Source organism: Lutra lutra, chromosome 16, assembly GCF_902655055.1.
Source record: "Lutra lutra chromosome 16, mLutLut1.2, whole genome shotgun sequence".
Classification (NCBI taxonomy): domain Eukaryota; kingdom Metazoa; phylum Chordata; class Mammalia; order Carnivora; family Mustelidae; genus Lutra; species Lutra lutra.
Window position 1 is genome coordinate 45,507,812 of NC_062293.1, and position 20,320 is coordinate 45,528,131.

Sequence of the window (20,320 nt, forward strand, 5' to 3'; positions counted from 1 at the left end):
GAGACATAAAGGTAAAAAGGAAATCCTGCCAGTAGAAAATGGCTGAATTACTTTCAGATATGTGATGTCTGTGTAGGTAAAATGACAAGGACATGTTCTAATTTACAGAAATTGGCCTGCAAAAAGAATCTGGAGCTATCTTGTACTTTTTCCTAGTCCTGGTAACATGGAGGACAACAGCAAGAGTTTGAGGATAACTACATTGTAAAATGGACATAAGGACATCACCAATAAGCTGGACTCCAGAAAGCTCTGTCTAAGATTTTATTAGACTGCTTCCCCCCGCCCCCAAATATACCTGTTTTGGAAGATTGAGACAAAAAGGCACAAACTCACATTAAATAAACAAGGTAATCTAATCAGTTCTACAAAGTGTATTTGTAAAAGAAGTAGCACTAGGAACCAAACAAAATAAGTCAGGGAGTCCCAGCAGGGACTGTAAGAGAACTTGAGGAGATATACACATGCCCACAATACTGACCCGGTCCCTGACCTCTCTCTGTGAGAAGGCCAGAGTCCAGCACCGCCCCCTTAAGGAGGCCCTGCTGCTTTAAACCTGGACTCCAAGCCTGGAGATCTGATGGAAGCAGCTGGTCTGAAGGGGCACAGCACACCCTCAGGTACTACCCCTGAAGCTGAGCCTTTCGTCATAAACCCCTCTGAGTGCTAGTCAGTGCTAGTCAGGAGGTGGGTGAGAAGGTAAGGGGGATACTTAAAAGCCGACACTGTTGCCCAGCAGCAACACTATCCGTGGGGATAGAATAGACCAGGGACACCCCTCCTTATATTTCTGTGGGCTGGAGCCCCAGATCCAGCTGACCTCAGGAAATTCTAGCTCAGTTCATGTGGATGCTCTCAAACTGGGGCAACAGGTGGAGATGGGAAGAGCCAGAGAAAAGCCAGATACAGAGCAAGGCCTACCAGAGTTGGAGTAGTGTGTGTGGATCTCAGAGGAGAGCTGAGGCAAGGAGACTAACAGCTGATGACCCTCAAACCATGGAACTGTCTGCTTAGAACATCATGGTTCGTTTCTCCTAGGATAACCCACATCTGGATTTAGCTGATGAATGAAGGGAAAACTTTAAGCGCAAATATCATTATAGCTAATACAGAGCTTATAGGAAAACATTTACATTTTTCTCCAGTAGGAATGCTTCACTTTCCCAAATAGATGCTACCAGCTGTTGGGAATCCTAATAACCAACTCAACTCCCCCAGATCCATTACTACAGACCCCGCAAGGTGAGGAGCCTGAAAGGAAGGTGTAACAGGACATTTCCTGGTCCCAAAGAGGCCTCAATGAAGGTGGGAGATAACCACACTGAGGGGTCTGAGTCTGTCCGCTGTTGCCCCAAGAGGGTCACAGGGAAGCAGCCATCAGGATATCACAGGTGTAGTCCTGTGAAACACTCCCTTATTGCACTTAGAAATCAGTAAGGCAAAACAAACTGACAGCAACATAAGGATGAATGATCCCATCCTACTTCTCGCTCCCCCAGCACAGATTTGGTCTCTTAATCAGCCACTGCACCCAGACTACCATGGGCTTAGATCACAGCCCACCTGGCCAACATACGTCACGAGGCTTGGGAAATGTCGGGTGACACCATGGCTATCTCAGACTCTCCCACTGGGAAGGCATACTTGGGTTCCGCCAAGCTGTACAGAACCATGGAGCACTTGGCGGCTTCTACCTCCCCTGGAGTCTGGACTTGTTCACCGGCCTCCTTTGGTAGAGTTCTATACTACAATCACTACTTGCTTTTTGCGTTTGATTGTCCCTGACAGAACTCAGCATTGGGGCGGGATGAGCTGAGTTCCTGATCCCCAAATTCCTTTCCAGCAACTGGAGACAAGAGGGAACATGTTCTGCTGGGGAAAAGCTTTTTGCATGCTCGTTTTGTGCAGCATGAAAAGGTCAGGACCTTGTGCCTGACCAGCCTCAGAGGCAGAGGACAGGAATCTAAGAAAGCACAGAGAAAAGAGGATTATTGCTGAGTGGCAGCACCAGCCCAAAAGGGAAGAGGAGCATGGACGTACAAAGCTCCTTAGGGGTGGGGATGGGGGGGGACCAGACTAATTAGTACATATGGGGCCGAATCAATTCTAAGGGCCACACTGGATAGGTCCCTCCAGGTGGAGAACCGACCCGGGCATGTTGTGGGCTCTGCAAGGTTCAGACAGAGTGAGTGACAGGAGGGCCAAGAAGCCACAGGTGTCTCTAAGACTAGTGACCAGAGATGCAATTCTGGGGTCGGGGTTATCTGTATTTGTTACATTTTTAAAACAGAGACTGGCTGGGCCCTGGGTACTTCCCTGGTGCCTACAGCACATTAACAATGGGTTACTGAGAGCAGAGATCAGAGTTATGAAGCCACAATGCTGTTCTGTGGAACTGGAGGGAAAAAACTGTATTTCTAACTCATCTCTCCCCAGTTGAGCACTCACAATTGCCAAGATCTGCCCAGGAAGCAAAACACCTCAGTTTATCCCAAGATTGGAAACAAACGAACTTAAATCATTTAAATCACCACATCACAAAAGGCAGCTATTTTGAAAGACTAAAAATGTCACTTGGAAATTAAGGGCGGGGGTGGCAGGGAACACACAGAAATGGGTTGAGAACAAAATGGCTGGACAGGGAGGAGCTGTAAATTCAGCAACCTACACGCCATGTATCTCAGAGGAGCAGGCTCCCGCACACATGGGCTTCATAATACCAGACGGTCTATTTGTTCACAATATTAAAGGGCATCTAGAATTAGCTACAGTAAGGGATCGTAAGTTGCCTGAAGAATGGGCACAGAAAGGCTGCGTCCGAAGATGGCCTGTCACTCGGGAGGGTGGAGCTGCTGGGCCTTCCTGTTGACCACTGTCTTGCAAAACTAGAAGAGAAATACAATTGTTAAGGAAGCAACAGAGGAAAATAGAAATACACTGTAAATCATGGATGGCGGAATTTCAAAAGGAGCAAAGACGCCAGGGTGGGGGTCCAAGCAGCTGGCCTGGCAACGATCCACTTAGTCCCACTGTTTTATCTGCCAGAAGTTCTCCAGCAAGATGGGCAGGGAGAGGGAGCCAAGGTTCACATTACTGCTGGTAAACCCCTAGGCCTCCTCAGCTCCTTAGTCTTAGAGGATGACCAGGTTTTACTTGATAAAATACCTTTCTCTCAGAGCCCAATGGGAAGCAGGGCCAAGTTTTTAATTTCATGACCAAGCCCACTGAGAGCTGCTGGAACATCAACACGTCTGGAGGTGTGCAGGGTACTGGGAGCTAAGAGAAGGATGGGGCTTGGGAAAGAGGGGCAGCGTGAAACAGGGACATCTCACCCTGCTCCTAGGACTCTCCAAGCGTCTGAAAGAGGCTGCCTCTGATGAGAACAGCTACTGAGTATGCGATCAGAGGCTTTAAAGAGGAAGGAAATGAAGTACCAGACAAACGATGAGCCCCAGGAAAAGCTGTCTGGCCAGCAGATTTTCCAAGGGTGGGGCAGGGAAGGCCAGCAGTGGGGAGCCAGGAACTGCTCTGACATAGGGGTACTGGGGGCACCCTGCATGCTGGCTTCAACTTGAAATGGCTCTCACTATGAGAGGGAGAGGAATTAGCTGCAGAAAAGCTTTGTTCTGTGTCTACTGCCCCAACCCAGCCCCACTTCTCACTATCGGGTGGGTTCATGTGTCTGTCTGGGCAGTTCGTTATAAGATCACATGTCCCTGAAAGGGTCTAATAGCTACAACATCTGTCAATGGAAGCCTGAGAGCTGTTGAGCATGGCAGTCGTCATTATTAATGGAGGACAGGACGAGGAAAGAACAAGTCTCCTGACTCCTTAGTGAGCTGCTGAGGAGGCCCTGAGGACCCAAACTGACTTTCCTGTGGATGAGATGCAAAGGGAGAGATTCAGTACATACAGTGCAGAAGGGGGAGGGGTGCCTTTAGTCATCCGCGGTCATTCCTTTCACTGGGTCCTTTTGTCTCATCTGGAACAGAAAAAAAAAAAAACAAAAACCAAACAAACAAACAAACAAAAAAAAAAACAGGAAAAACTGAAGGCTCTTGCAGCTAATGGAACTCCAATACAAATATGTTCCGCCTTCTCTTCAGTCCTGCCAATGAAGAGGGTGGAGCATTTTTTTGTGCACAAAGCAGATCAGCAGAGTAGAATTCTGCATACGTATGGCTGAAGCCACACCATTTATAGCTCCATGTCACTGGTCCTATCATCCATGATTCCTGTTCCTCTCCCTGCATCCTAGTGCTGGAGTTCTTAAGCTCCTCTCTTTCTTCATTCATTCATTCAACAATATCTATGAAGCAACTCTTTTGTGCTAGGAACTGCACAAAACTGCCCCAGGCCTAAAGATTTGGCAGGGAACCAAAACAGACCATGTCTCTCCTCCCAGTGCTTACATTCTGGGGCAAAGTAGGGGAGAATGAACAAACTAATATATGTTGGGGCGGGGGGAGCTGCTGGGATGGAGAAGGCCTGTAGGGAAATGGGCCATGGAAGGCCTCTCTGGTAAGTGACATTGAGTAGAGACCCGGAGGAAGTGAGGGGGAAAGTCCTGTGTCCACTTAGGGGAAAGTCCTATGGCTCCCTGGAGGGGGCATGTTGGGGGAGTTGTCCAGGCAGAGGGAACAGCCCAGAAGTGGACACAACTTCTCCTGGGGACAGTGTGGAGGTGATCTCTCTCAAATCCTTTCCAACTCGAAAGTTCCATTCTATCTGCAGAATGCCTATAGCACATGCGTATTTTAATTTCCCATTAGATATTTCTTCACTGTCTTTGAGTTTTCTGCTCGACTTTCATTCTTTCTTCATTCAACAAATTTTGAGCACCTCAGAGAATGACTTCTGGAATCAAACTCCCTGGATTGTATTCTGCGTCATGACCTACTGTGTGACCATGAGCGAGTGACTTCACTGCACTCTAAGACTCAGTCTCTCTAATAATAAAATAGAGATGATAAAAGCACCCACATCAGGTGGTTGTTGAGAATTAAATGGAGATATTCTTGGAGAATACCTAGCAGGGATATGCACTCGGGCCACGTTAGCCATGTTATTTCTGCAAGGATGCTGCAGTAAAGCAGATGTGTGTGTCTACACGCTCTGAAGAACTTGGACTTCTACACTACCTTCCCCCTCAGAGGTCTGTTTTATTCGCTAGAACTTTAATACGGCTGCATTTTGGAGAGACTCCATCTCAGAAGCAGTAGTTCTTCACTAGGACATGTTTTCAAAATATTATTCCCACCACATTTCAGACTCCTGCTCATTGTTCACACTCCCTGCTTCCCTTCCATCAACTATTATCATCTGTGAGTCCATGGGGACTTGATCCCAGAACCTGGGATCATGACCTGAGACAAAGGCAGAAGCTTTAACCCACTGAGCCACCCAGATGCCCCCTGTGCTGTACTTTTCATCCCATGACTCACTCGTTTTATAACTGGAAGTCTGTACATTGTAATCACCTTCACCTAGTTCCCCCCTCCCCTCTGGGAGCCACCAGTTTCTTCTTTGTATTTATGAGTCTTCTGTTTCTTCTTTGTTCATTTGCTTTGTTTTTTAGATTCCACATCTAAGTGAGATTATATGGTATTTGTCTTTTTCTGTCTGACTCTTTTCACTTAATATCATACTCTTTAGGGTCTATCCATACTGTCACAATGCAAGATTTCATTCCTTTTTAGGGCTGATATTCCATCCATTCTATTTATAAACATCCCCCCCCACACATCTTCTTTATCCATTCATCTATCCATGCACACTTAGGTTATTTTCATAACTCAGGTCAAAATAATTAAAAAAAAAAACACAAAAATGTGCTCATTAAATGCTTACTAATGACCACAGAAATTTTCAATTTCAGAGAAGCTGAGATTTAATATAGGGGAGCAAAGCTCCTTGGGCCTCAACCAGATCCACGTATATCCTAAGAGTTTACTGCCTTGCTTTAATTTACTAATGCAAAGCTAGGTCCGATTTTCCTACTGCTTAAGATGTAATTTCATATCAGGGAACATGATAGCTTCCCCAACTCTCAGAGACAAGTTCACCTCACAGGGTGCCACTGAAATAAAAACACATTTTTTATTCTTATAGTAAAATGCTCTAAGAACGCTTTTTTCCTGTTTCCTGGGGCCTATAAGACACCGTGAGATTTTATCTGGTGTTTGTTCCTCAGACCAAGCTGTTGCAGGCTATGTATACACATACAGTCAGGGAATATGAAAATAGAAACTCCAATCTTGGTTTGTTTGTTTTTAACTGATCTTCTCTAGGGAATAAGGCCAGGGGTTGGAACAAAGGAACTTTTATTCACCTATTTATTTTATTCATTTACAGGGACTTTTTTATTTTTCTAGATTTTGGGGGAAGATTTTACTTTTTGAAGATCTTACTACTTTTTTAAAATAAATCACTAAAATCAAGTAAATAAATAAATAGAGAGATACATAGATAAATCTCTGTACCCAACATGGAACTCAAACTCAGAACCCCGAGCTCAAAGAGCTGCATGCTCTTCTAAATAAGCCAGCCAGATGCTTCTATTTTTCTACAGCTTTTGAAAATTGTTTTTACTATGAAGTATGAAACACTCCTTTGATTACAAAAACAAAACAAAACAAAACAAAAAAACAACAAAAAAAAAACAACCCACAAAAAACTAGTAGAAGTATCAATGTCAATATCCTGGTTGTGATACCTGTGGTATAGTTTGTTTGTTTTTTTTTTTTTTTTTTTTTTACCTGTGGTATAGTTTTGCAACATCTTGCCATTGGGAGAAAGAGATCTCTGTGTATTAGTTCTTATAACTGCATATGAATCTTATAATCATTTCAAAATAAAAAGTTTAATAAAAAAATAGAACTAGCAAATAAACAAACAAACAAAATCCATTTAAGACACTGAAAAACAACCACAGACCAAGCATTCCTGAAGGAAGAGAAATGAAGCACATGCAGAATTGTTTTTAGAAACTCTTGAGAAAGCCCTTTGGAAACGAAATTTGGTAATAATAAGAGCCTTAAATTCTCTAATTCCATTTGTAGGAATTTATTCTAAGGAAATAATCCAGATCCAAACAGTAATCCAAAAAACCGAGTGCACAAAAATTTTCATCGCGGCATTATTTGTAGCAGTGAGAACCTGGAAACAAATGAAAATCCAACAGAGGTCAGTCAGAAACATGTATGTGAAGAGACTCTTTTCGTGGGAAACTTTGTATTCGTTATAATGCTATATGCTTGTTACAATGTTCCCAGAAAAAAGAGGATACTCATTTGGCCCATGCAATATGAATCATAGCTAAATAAGTGTGTAGAAAGACTTAAAATGTTTTAGAGGCTGTCTTTAAAGATTTTATTTATTTATTTTGAGAGAAAGAGCGCACATGCATGCCAGCAAGTGGGGAGGGGGCAGCAGAGGGAAGGAGAGAGAATCTCAAGCATACTCTGCTGAGCGAGGAGCTGGACTCAACCCCATGACCCTCGTTCCCATGACCTTGACATCATGACCTGAGCCAAAACCAAGAGTCGGATGCTCAACCGACTGAGCCACCCAGGTGCCCCTAGAGGTTGTCTTTAAATAGAGTACACGTGATTTCTTTCTGCTTTTCACTATTTCCAAAAAAAAAGTTTAATGTTTATGTATTACCTTAATATTGAAAAATGACTGTACCTAAAAAGAAAAGAAAGCTATTTCCATATCTCAAGATGCTGGCCGGTGTTCCAGGTGGCCTGCCCTGGGGTCAATCATTGTTGGGCAGGTGAGAGAGAATTAAGAAGCCACAGAACAGTAACATCCTCCACATACAGGGATCGTTCAGCCTTAAGACACTGAGCTAGCTCTGCCCTGTGCACATGCTACTGGAATCTCACTCCCCACTCAGCTGAGGCCCAGCACTGAGTGGTTTCTCTCCATCAGCTTCACTCTCCAAGCTTCTATCTACCCCAATCACAAACTGGAAACTCTGGGGGTATAGTGTCCTGCCACGCATTTCACTGCACAGGGACAATTACACAGTCCCTGGATAACCAGTTCAGAGATTAAGAATTAAAATCTAAAAATGATGATGATCCATCATCCATGTCAGAAAGCCACAGGGTGGAGCAAGGGATCTCTACATCAAGATGCAGGAGATTAGAAAGGACAGGCACACTGACACGCAAGTGTGTGGACAGGGAGACTGACTACAAGGAAGCTCCGAGATTCATAAACAGATGTGCTTTGGAGGGACCAGAGGAATCATGGAGCCCACAGGGACTTGGAAGGAAGCCCCATTCGTAAGGCTGGGAAAGGAAATGCTGCAGACTCTTAATCATGCACTCTAACTGGCACACTGTATCTTTGCCAGCTTTAAGCAATGTTCTAGAGGTCAATCAGGAAACAAGTTTTCTTAAAAATTTTCAAAGTTCTCTTCTCCCAGGTTCATTATCTACAAAATTAGTGGCCAAAGCCCCAGGTGGCACTTGTTCACTGAATGAGAAGGTATCCTCAACTTCTCTGAGCCTCAGTTTCTCTTATCTCTCTCTCTCTTTTTTTAGATTATTTATTTATTTATTTGACAGACAGAGATCACAAGGAGGCAGAGAGGCAGGCAGAGAGAGAGAGGAGGAAGCAGGCTCCCCGCCAAGCAGAGAGCCTGATGCGGGGCTCGATCCCAGGACCCTGGGATCACGACCCGAGCCGAAGGCAGAGGCCTTAACCCACTGAGCCACCCAGGTGCCCCAGTTTCTCTTATCTCTAAAAGGAAAATAATACTTTGGCACAGGCTGACATGACGACTTGATGACATCGTTCCTGGAGAATGCTAACCACACACGACAGGCATATAGTAAGACCCCAATAAAACGTTAGCTTCTATTAGTAATAAAAATATTTTTATTAGGGGCGCCTGGGTGGCTCAGTGGGTTAAGCCGCTGCCTTCGGCTCGGGTCATGGTCTCAGAGTCCTGGGATCGAGTCCCGCATCGGGCTCGCTGCTCAGCAGGGAGCCTGCTTCCTCCTCTCTCTCTGCCTGCCTCTCTGCCTGCTTGTGATCTCTCTGTCAAATAAATAAATAAAATCTTTATTATTTTTTTTTTTAAAGATTTTATTTATCCATTTGACAGAGAGAGATCACAAGCAGGCAGAGAGGCAGGCAGAGAGAGAGGAAGGGAAGCAGGCTCCCTGCTGAGCAGCGAGCCCGATGCGGGACTCGATCCCAGGACTCTGGGATCATGACCCGAGCCGAAGGCAGCGGCTTAACCCACTGAGCCACCCAGGCGCCCAATAAAATCTTTAAAAAAAAAAAAAATTTTTATTACCACCATGTTCAAGAGATAGTGAGTTCCCCAATATAGAAGGTGATCAAGTTCAGGCCAGTAGGGAAGCTGCAGAGAGGACTCAAGCACTGGACAGGTAATTGGACTAAGTGACCTTCAAGGTGACTTCTTCCAATTTTGAGATTATGAGTCTCTTAAGAGAGCAAGAGCAAGGGACAGGGAGAAAAAGAGAGGGAAGAAGGGAGGAAAGAGGAAAGGAGGGAGAGAGACAGATGGACAGACACTGCTCTCCTACAGGCACATGTTTCCTGACATTTTTTTTTTAGGGCAAAGGACTAATCTCTTGATCCTTGCTTCTCAAATCCTTGAGTTTCATCCAAGAATGGTGAGTCCACCCTCCCATAGGGACTAGAGTCACAGTAATGGTGACTGTGGCCTTAAAGTGACCTCTCGTAATTCACACAAAAAAATCCACCCATCCTAGGCTGCTGAGCATTAATCAAAGAATAAGGGTCATAAATCCTATTGCAAATTTATAGTTAATCATGGCAGATTGTAAACATGCATTTATTGCTATTCCTTCCCCAAGCCCTACTACAATGAGAGTAAAGGAGTAAACAAAAGATTTAAAACCATGAAGGCAACAAGAACAGCAGATAAGAGATGGCAGCAACATTCTGGAAGATGAAATATGGATGGATGAGTAGCACTAATTCTCAGAGCAGCACGACTAACACCCAAGTGCCTAAGAAGGACAGACCTATTTGTGCTGTAGGTTCTCCAAAGGCTCGGGAACTGGAAGCACAAGTACCTTCCAGGGTGGGAGTGCAAGTAGGGCTGAAAACGGGTGACTTATTTCTAAGTGAGAAAAAAAAAACAATTTGGCTCTGGTGTGCCCTGGTGTTCCCTCCCTGAATTCTCGGAGGAAACAAAGAACCTCGAGAACCAGAGAAACCTCGAAAACCAAACACAAAACCAAAAAGCCATTGCTTTAGAAAAGGAAGATAATGCACAAAGAACAACAGAAAAAGTACTTAAGAAAAAGAACACATGGGGCACCTGGGTGGCTCAGTGGGTTAAAGCCTCTGCCTTTGGCTCAGGTCATGATCTCAGGGTCCTGGGATCAAGCCCCACATTGGGCTCTTGGCTCGGCAGGGAGCCTGCTTCCCCCTCTCTCTGTCTCTGCCTGCCTCTCTGCCTGCTTGTGATCTCTCTCTCTGTCAAATAAACAAATAAAATCTTAAAAAAAAAAAAAACTTGTAAAAAAAAGAAAGAAAGAAAAAGAACACAGCACAAGAAGTGCTTTATAATGTTTTAAGTGGCACCTGGGTGGCTCAGTTGGTTTAAGTGTCTGCCTTTGGCTCAAGTCATGATCCTGGGGTCCCTAGATGGAGCCCTCGGTCGGGCTTCACACTTAGCAGGGAGCCTGCTTCTCCCTCTCCCTCTGCCCTTCCCCCTACTCATGGTCTTCCTCTCAAATAAATAAATAAAATCTCTAAAAAAACACGCTCAAAAAACAAAATTATTTAAAAAATAAAATGTTTTTAAATTCAACAGGCGAGAAGTTAACATTGGAAAATATCTTCCAGAAAAAAAAACAAAAAGGGAGAGAAAAATGTAAGAAAATTAGGTCAATTCATGAGGTCTGACTTCTAACTTTTTTTTTTTTTTAAGATTTTTATTTATTTATTTGACAGACAAGAGATCACAAGTAGGCAGAGAGGCAGGCAGAGAGAGAGATTGGAGGAAGCAGACTCCCCGTTGAGCAGAGAGCCCAATGCGGAGCTTGATCCCAGAACCCTGGGATCATGACCTGAGCCGAAGGCAGAGGCTTTAACCCACTGAGCCACCCAGGCGCCTCATGACTTCTAACTTCTAATAAAAATTCCAGGAAGAAAACAGAGGGGAGAAAACTGTGATACAAAGAGCGAGAACTTATAATATAAAAACATCTAGAACTGAGGAGAGACCTTGGAGCACCTGGGTTGCTTGGTCAGTTGAGTGGCTGGCTCTGGATTTGGCTCAGGTCATGATCTCAGGGATTCTGAATTAGGCTCTGTGCTCAGTGCACACACAGTCTGCTTGTCCCTCCCTCTCTGTTCCTCCCCTCTGCGCTCATGTACGCGCTCTCTCTCTCTCTCATAAATAAAATCTTAAAAAAAAAAAAAACCCGAAAACTGAGGGGGGGGCAAATCAATAAGGATGGACTGACATCACCCAAATTATTATGCAGTGTGCATCACATACCAATCAGACCAGACCAACCCTGTAAGGACTCAAAAACAAAACTTAATGACAGAGATACATAAAACTAAGCTAGCAAAAGGGAGGGAAGCAATTACTAACTTCTTATCTTACTTTTTTCAGGTTTTTATTTAAATTCCAGTTAACATACATTGTAATATTAGTTTCAGGCTAACTTCTTCTTTTTTTTTTTTTTTTTAAGATTTTATTTATTTATTTGACAGAGAGAAATCACAAGTAGGCAGAGAGGCAGGCAGAGAGAGAGAGGAGGAAGCAGGCTTCCCGCTGAGCAGAAAGCCCGATGTGGGGCTCGAACCCAGGACCTGGGATCATGACCTGAGCCGAAGGCAGCGGGTTAACCCACTGAGCCACCCAGGCGCCCCAACAGGCTAACTTCTTAAAAACAAAAAAACAAGAAAGGAACAAAGAAAGGAACAAATATCAGGAGCAGACTAAAGTGCTCAGTTGGGGAGAAGAATGACAAAGTTGTCACAATATAAACCCTGAATAATGAATTCACTCCAAATTGTGACACTGGAGGAAGGAAAAGAGGGTGTGAGTGGTGGGTGGGGTATAGGAATTAAATCTTCCATAGGAAAAGTCAATCACTAATATCGTTCCAATTTTAGTATACGTGCTGCCGAAGCGAGCACTCAACCAATAATATCTAAAGTTGAGAAACGAAGAATTAAGCGCATAAGTATATTCTTTGGAAATAGATGGGTAATTAACAAGAGAAACAACCAAAAGAACAGCAAGGGCCTGCTTCTTGAATAAGGGTGGGTGGGGGTGGTAGCAGGATTTGAGGTGCAGGGCAGAGGAGGACAGCTTCTCCCTTCTAAACCTGGGATACTGAGTTTGAAAATAGGAAAATACTTCTGGAGGTGATGTTTTTGTTTATGGCAATGGTTGTCGTGGTGGTTTCCCAGGTGTATACTTATCTGAAACTCATCAAGATGGATAGATTAAATATGTGCACAGAGCGTCTGGGTGGTTCCATCAGTTAAGCATCCAACTCTTGGTTTCGGCTCAGATCATGATCTTAGGGTAGTTAGATCCAACCCTGCATCTGGTACCTCACTGAGCATGAGCCTGCTTAAGATCCTCCCCCTCCCGCTCCTGCCTACCCCCTGAACTGCTCATGCACATACTCTCTCTTAAATAAATGTTTTTATTTATTTATTTATTTATTTATTTAAAGATTTTATTTATTTATTTGCCAGAGAGAGATCACAAGTAGGCAGAGAGGCAGGCAGAGAGAGAGGAGGAAGCAGGCTCCTTGCCTAGCAGAGAGCCCGATGCGGGTCTCGATCCCAGGACCCTGAGATCATGACCTGAGCTGAAGGCAGAGGCTTTAACCCACTGAGCCACCCAGGCACCCTAAATAAGTGTTTTTAAAGATTTTATTTACTTATGAGAGCAAGAGAGCACTAGCAGGGTGGAGGAGGGGGTGGCGAAGGCAGAGGGGAAGCCAACTGTCTGCTGAACTCCCCGCAGAGCTCTTCCTCCCAAGAGAGAGATCATGACCTGAGCTGAAACCAAGAGTCGGACGCTTACCTGACTGAGCCACCCAGGCACCCCTGTGCGGCTTTCTGTTTATCAGTCATATCCCAATAAAGTGGGATTTTTTTTAAATTAAGAAATGAAACTAAAAATAAAGCTGATAAGAATATTTTTAGAAGGAAGGGGGGAAAAAAGAGCTAAAAAAACAAGTCTGAGGGGCGCCTGGGTGGCTCAGTGGGTTAAGCCTCTGCCTTCGGCTCAGGTCATGATCCCAGGGTTCTGGGAACAAGTCCCGCATCAGGCTCTCTGCTTGGCAGGGAGCCTGCTCCCCGCCCACCCCCCGGCCTACTTCTTTGCCTACTTGTGATCTCTGTCAAATAAATAAATAAAATCTTAAAAACAAAAACAAAAACAAAAAACAAGTCTGAGGTATAGTTAGCACACAAAGGTCCAGTACAGTTGCTAATGGGGTCAAAAGATGTCCCCCAGTGACACAGACTTGGTTTTGCTTTCTCTTCTACTGCAAACTATTTAAAATTCCAATTCTAGGGGTGCCTGGGTGGCTCCATAGGTTAAGTGTCTGCCTTCGGTTTGGGTCATGATCCCAGAGTCCTGGGATCAGGTCCTGTATTGGGCTCCCTGCTCAGCAGGGAGTCTGCTTCTCCCTCTGCCCCTCTTCCCAGTTTGTGCTCTCTCTCTCAAAATAATAAAATCTTTAAATAAATAAAATAAAATAAAATAAAATTCCAATTCTAAAACAGGTTTCCTGCATTCGCAGTTATCCTGGAGGATAGTGGTCTTCTAGGTTTTTTTGCACAATTCTCCACAGAATGGAGGAACACACAGAGAGAAGGGAGGAACACACAAAAAGACTTCCCTAATGGTGAGGGATTTCAAACTTTGGATCTGAGGGAGGCAGATCCAGTAGCTCCTCTGGAGAGTTCTTCTAGCTCCAGGAATTCAAATTCTACCCAAAGAGTAAAAGGCTATCCATAAATGCTTCCCCGAACCCCTGCATATTTTCAGCTGGCCTTTGTCAGGTGTGGGTGCCTAAGGCTCCAGGCTAAACCCCAAAGTCTCCACACAGCTCTGTTTGGTAACTTTTTTTTGGTCAGGACTCAGGTAACCAAAAGCACTCAGGCCTCTTTTACATAGCCAGAATCCCCAACATCCTGGACATTAACACCTACCACTTCCTGAAGATCCTTAGCCAAAGAATCAGGACCCGTGTCCAAAATCCTGCCACTTCCCTGCCAAATGTAGCTGGATGAATAACCAGAACATCTGCCTTCAACAGGAGCTAAGAAAGGAAGAACTCCTAGGCCAAGTTTGCACCCAAGACCAGCCCCATGAAACGGGGGCACCGCAGGCAGTCAGGCCTGGGTCTTGTCCAAGGCACTGCTGGGGAGCTGGGCAAGGCTGGGCACAGCGATGCCTGCTGACCTCTGGCTCCAGGCCAACCCACCCAGGGCAAGGAGGGAGAAATGGATGGCAATTATGAAACAGAGCTTCCTGCCTTATTTTTAGCCCCAAGAGGGCAGGAGGGCTCCAGATGGCATTTAAGGGAAGAAGAGAAGCCAAGTGATTGAGAGCTATGGCTCTTACCCTGACTGTGTCACCTGCAAGCTGTATGACCTTGGGCACGGAGCTGGACTCTCAGAGCCTCTACCTTCCTCATCGGAGGATGGCAAGAACAGTGGTGTCTCCTCACAGGTATGGCAAGGATCATTGGAGATGGTGTGGGTAAAAGCCCTAGAATGGTGCCCTCACACACAGGAAGGACATAAATCTTCCTTACTGACGATCTCAGAGTGAGCCTCGCAGAGAAGCATCCCCAAATGAAGCAGGAGCATTAGGCCTTCAGCTCCCATGGAGCAGACAGCTCTCCTCCTTGGCTCCATGCCAAGCCCTCCCTTCCCCCCACCACAAAGGGCCAAGGGTCCAAACTCTAAAAAGAGCTCAAAACAACCTTACAGAGTAGTTATTTGTGGCTGAGCTGTTGCTGTCCTCCGTGGGGGACATGGACGGTCCTCACACCTCAGGCCAACCTGCCTCCTTCCACAGTCACCTCCAATACTGCAGCCCAGCAGGACTTCCCCAACCCCCCAGAGTTACTCACTTGGCATGTGGCACACACTGCCATATTTGTCTCTCTCAATACGCCAAGACCTCGGCTAGACTGCCAGTTCAAGAGCACTAGCTGTTCTCATCTTCGCAGTTCTCAACTACCTGGCACCAGACCTTACTCCCCCAGACACGAATATGTTCCTCAAGCCACAGGTGGTGCCCTCAGGAACAGCCCCACGGGGCAGTCTCCTTCATGGATTTACAGAGCCGGGAGCCCAGTCTCCTCCAGGAGCCCACTTACCTCATCTAGCTGTCTCTTCGTCTCTTCTTCCATCCTTCGGATGTCGTCCATAGTCAGGTCAACCCACTTATCGAGCCAACAGAACAGCTGCCTGTGGAAGTTTGTAAACAGACGCCTTTCTTGCTACAAAAAGGAGGGGACCTAGTTAGAACTCAGAAGGTAGAGGCCACTGCTGCAGCTCCCCTCTCACGATCTCCGTGTTACTAAGCCCACTTTCTTGAAGAGGTCAGGAGAAGAGGTGCCTGGCTGGCTTACACAAATGAGCCCACAGGTCCCAAAGGTCAGTGACTTTTGTCCTCACGTGATAATAGGAATTGCTTCAAGGAGGAGGAAGCCCCCTGGAGAGTACAGGTACCTACCTCAGAGCTAGGCCCTGTGCCCAAAATGCTACCAAGATAGGCAGCCTACGAGCTCATGGGTCAGCCAAGGCCCAGAAACAACTGTGCCAACAGTCCCTCTTATCTCTAGAGCCCAAGGCCAGGTTAAAACTGGCCAGCAGGTATGAAAGGGGGCCCAAGAATGAGGCTCTAACACATCAGAGAAAAAGCTATAAAAATGCCTTAGGTCTATCTGGTTCAAGAATTCAGGGCACTGGAGAATTTGGCTCCTAGAGCCTCTTGCCTTTTGGCTTCATAAAAAGAGAAAGACTTGAGTTTTATCTGCGGTTCAGTCATAGCAAGCCCCTTCCTGTTTCCTTTTTTTTTTTTTTTAACTTCAGTTTCCTTCCCTGTCACATGTGGTGCCCCTGGATAATGGCATAAAGCTGTAGGACAGATAAGTGAAAGGGGAAGTGGAGGTCAGGGAACTCAAACTGAAATATTCTGATGTCAGCCATCATTGGACACAAGTCATGTGGGTTGTATGATCTTCTCTTGTTGGGCAAAATACACCCCCACCAACACACACACACACACACACACACACAGGTGAGGCCTCACCCTGGTCATTTACCTTATGTATAAAGTTTTCCACTTTGTTCTGCAGGCCCCACCACTTGAACTTGACAGTAACCAGTTTGTATGCACACATGTACGGGCAGTCTTTCTGATTTACAAGTTCTTGCTGTATTAGAGACACACATACAGGCAGACAGGTAACTAAAAGGGCCAACCTCTTAGCCCACCCTCCCTGGGGAGAGGTCTGCCCATGCTACGCCCTGTCCCCTGGTGGTGAGGGTGTGAACTGCACCTTCCAATTTGGGCCCAAGGGTCCTCGGCCTGTTTTGATAGATTTAAATTTTGCTGGGTCTTCCTCTGCCTTGTAATCCTGAAAGAAGTTGTAGAATTGGAGTTGGGGAGGAAGGGAAAGACGGAGTAATAAGGAGGGAGTAGGAAGGAGAGGGAGGGAGAAGGAGGGGGAGGGAGGGAAAGGGAGGGAGACAGAGATTAGATTTTTCCATGAGAGTATATTTTATACCAGTCTTGAAGCTGCTGGTGTAGAGAAAATATGGGAAAATGTTATAAACACGATACATAACGGTTTATATTTGCCTCAGAGAAGTGCTGTGATCTTCTCTGCCATGGTTTGTTTTCAATGTTACCCATATTAACGTGTCACAGGACTGTCTGAGTAGGCATATATTTCCACTGTTTAAGACAGAGATTTTCAACCGGGATAAGCACCCAAATTACTAAGGAAAAGTTTTTCAAAATTCAGATTTCTGGGCCACTCTACCTAAAATCCAGCAAGTAAGACTATCTGCAGGTAGCAATGTCTACAATAGCCAAACTATAGAAAGAACCTAGATGTCCATCAACAGATGAATGGATAAAGAAGATGTGGTATATCTATACAATGGAATGCCATGCAGCCATCAAAAGAAATGAAATCTTGCCATTTGTGATGACATGGATGGAAATAGAGGGTATTATGCTTAGCAAAATAAGTCAATCAGAGAAAGACAACTCTCATATGATCTCCCTGATATGAGGAAGTGGAGATGCAACGTGGGGGGTTTGGGGGGTAGGAAAAGAATAAATGAAACAAGATGGGATCAGGAGGGAGACAAACCATGAGAAACTCTTAATCTCACAAAACAAACTGATGGTTGCCGGGGGGGGGGGGGGGGGGGGGGGGGGGGGTTACGGACATTGGGGAGGGTATGTGCTATGGTGAGTGCTGTGAAGTGTGTAAACCTGGCGATTCACAGACCTGTACCCCTGGGGCTAAAAATACATTATATGTTTATTAAAAAATTAAAAAAATAATAAAATAAAAGCAATACAAAGACTGCTGTTAAGAGAACCAGAGCAACAGATCCTTTTGAAAAGCACTGAATCGGGGCGCCTGGGTGGCTCAGTGGGTTAAAGCCTCTGCTTTCGGCTCAGGTCATGATCCCGGGGTCCTGGGATCGAGCCCCGCATCAGGCTCTCTGCTCAGCAGGGAGCCTGCTTCCCTTCCTCTCTCTGCCTGCCTCTCTGCCTACTTGTGATCTCTGTCTGTCAAATGAAATGAATAAAATCTTAAAAAAAAAAAAAAAAGAAAAGCACTGAATCATCTCTTAATTATGTAAGTACTCAAAAGTGTTAGATATTATTTGATTAAATTTCAACGTTCATTAAAAAAAAAAAAAGAGTATCTGCAGGTAAGGGCAGCATAGTCTGTTTTTTTAAACCTCTGCGCGTGACTATAAAACACGGCCAGAGTGTTTTATATAACTCTGACTATAAAACAAGTCAGAGTTAACTGACTTGTTTAATAAAATCATTATTGGGAATGTCCCATGTATAGAACCTATCCTCTTGTGTACTACTGTCAGCCTCACTTCACCTAGTTACAATGTAGCCAATGCTGTATGTGAATCAGCCTCAAGGAAAGTTTAATCTTTGGTTTTTCTTCTGCACTGGCTAATAGAGGCTCAGGGAAGGCAAATTTACTATGGTAACTACTTAAAAAAATAGTGAAGAAAACAAATCACACACATAGACACACAAGTCATCAAGTATTTCCCAAAGCTAAAAAGATGATTTATGTGTACTTAAAAAAAATAAACCTTTTGTGTTGACTATTCTTTTTTTTTAAGTTTTTATGATCTTTATTATTATTTTTTAATTTTATTTTTTATAAACATATAATATATTTTTATCCCCAGGGGTACAGGTCTGTGAATCGCCAGGTTTACACACTTCACAGCACTCACCATAGCACATACCCTCCCCAATGTCCATAATCCCACCCCCCCCCAACCTCCCTCCCCCCATCAACCCTCAGTTTGTTTTGTGAGATTAAGAGTCACTTATGGTGGGGCGCCTGGGTGGCTCAGTGGGTTAACCCGCTGCCTTCGGCTCAGGTCATGATCCCAGGTCCTGGGTTCGAGCCCCACATCGGGCTTTCTGCTCAGCAGGGAGCCTGCTTCCTCCTCTCTCTCTGCCTGCCTCTCTGCTTACTTGTGATTTCTCTCTGTCAAATAAATAAATAAAAATCTTTAAAAAAAAAACAGTCTTTAAAAAAAAAAAAAGAGTCACTTATGGTTTGTCTCCCTCCCAATTCCCTCTTGTTTCATTTACTCTTCTCCTACCCCCTTAACCCCCCATGTTGCATCTCCTCTCCCTCATATCAGGGAGATCATATGATAGTTGTCTTTCTCCGATTGACTTATTTTGCTAAGCATGATACCCTCTAGTTCCATCCACGTAGTCGCAAATGGCTGTGTTGACTATTCTTAAACAAATGAAACAAATAAATTAATTAGATCTTCCCCACCTCTGCTTCTCTCTACTCACACAAAACAACCAGAGTTGACAAAATACACAGAGAGTCATACTCTCCATTAGCATTTCTGCTTGAGAACTATGTGGATATGTTCAATTTGAGAAAATCCATCCAGCTACACAATTGGGATATATTCACTTTGCTATACTTCAAATAAAAAGTTTTTTGAAAAACCCACTCACTTCACCCCACAGGGTGGAAGTGAGGATACAGGCAAGGAAAACACAAGACAGTTTTCATATCTTCTTGGAAATGCACTAATCAAGATATTTTAAGCACAGAGAGAGTGACTCCAGGAAAGAGGTATCATACCCCTGGGACATGGAGAGCAAACACTTACTCCCCACCAATGGGCAGAGAGCCAAATTCCTCTGCCCTGATCCCAACAGGCCTCTCTGTCAAATAGGAAGAGTACTAAATGAGCAGGAACCTAACCTTTCCTTGCCTAAAGAAATACTTCCTAGGAACTCAGTCCCCAGCAGGACAGACCTGGTCCCTGCTCTCTCCAAGTTCATGATCTAGCAGAGACTGTCCTTTTCTAGGCGTGTGCTGCCCTCTGTGTTACTTGAGAAGCCACCACCAACTTTTTGAGGGGAGGGCATCTGACTTGTCATATATTCTGATGGAACGGAACCCACAGAACACTGTCTTCCAAACATAACAGTCAGGCAATGAATGGAGACTGGGTTTAATGACTGGGTTGGAAAAAATGAATTTGAGAACTAGTTTCAGGTTAAGTGTCATTTCGGTTGAGCAAATTATCCTTAGCACCTACACTCTCTGGTGATATTTCCAGAGGCCAAACAGTCCAGTATCTTCTTGGTGGAATCCCCAAATCAAGATAAGAGAATTCTTAATTCTAATTTAAAAGATAAAAAAAAAAAAAAACAACAGCCAAGAGAGAACTTCCCTTTGAGCCAAGCTGGGTATGGTTCCTTGGTTTCCCTGAAACTTAGAAGTCATTTTGCATCTCAAAGGCCGCCAACCTCGTTAAATAGTTCCTACCTTGCTAAGTACTTGGCTTCGATCTGCAATGTCTATGTATATGGCTTCCACGTGTTTCCACGCCTCAGGCTCCAGTTTATGCACCTGCAGGAACAAACACGACCATGGTGTAGTTTTTGTCAGCTACAAAGCACCCTTTATCCAGAATGAAGACCCAGGAACAGCTATTCCCGTAGCCACAGACGTGAGATTCCCACCAGTAAAGAATTACAGGC

The 20,320-nt window shown here is 44.7% G+C and overlaps 1 protein-coding gene across 3 annotated transcripts in view; it reads right to left on the reverse strand.

The window, feature by feature from the left end:
- Positions 1 to 250: 250 nt before the first annotated feature.
- PITPNA (phosphatidylinositol transfer protein alpha) overlaps positions 251 to 20,320 on the reverse strand; it is a 41,269-nt gene continuing 21,199 nt past the window's right edge. The window contains exons 7-12 of one of the 3 annotated variants that reach the window (XM_047707743.1): positions 20,106 to 20,189; positions 16,578 to 16,655; positions 16,341 to 16,451; positions 15,390 to 15,512; positions 3,914 to 3,982; positions 251 to 2,885 (exon numbers count right to left, since the gene is read on the reverse strand). In XM_047707743.1, coding sequence (XP_047563699.1) covers positions 3,938 to 3,982; positions 15,390 to 15,512; positions 16,341 to 16,451; positions 16,578 to 16,655; positions 20,106 to 20,189 — 441 coding nt within the window. In that variant the 3' untranslated portion in view covers positions 251 to 2,885; positions 3,914 to 3,937. Of the gene's footprint in view, positions 2,886 to 3,913; positions 3,983 to 5,815; positions 7,159 to 15,389; positions 15,513 to 16,340; positions 16,452 to 16,577; positions 16,656 to 20,105; positions 20,190 to 20,320 lie in introns of those variants that run through there. The other 2 variants (XR_007123433.1, XM_047707742.1) reach the window with 2 other exon arrangements.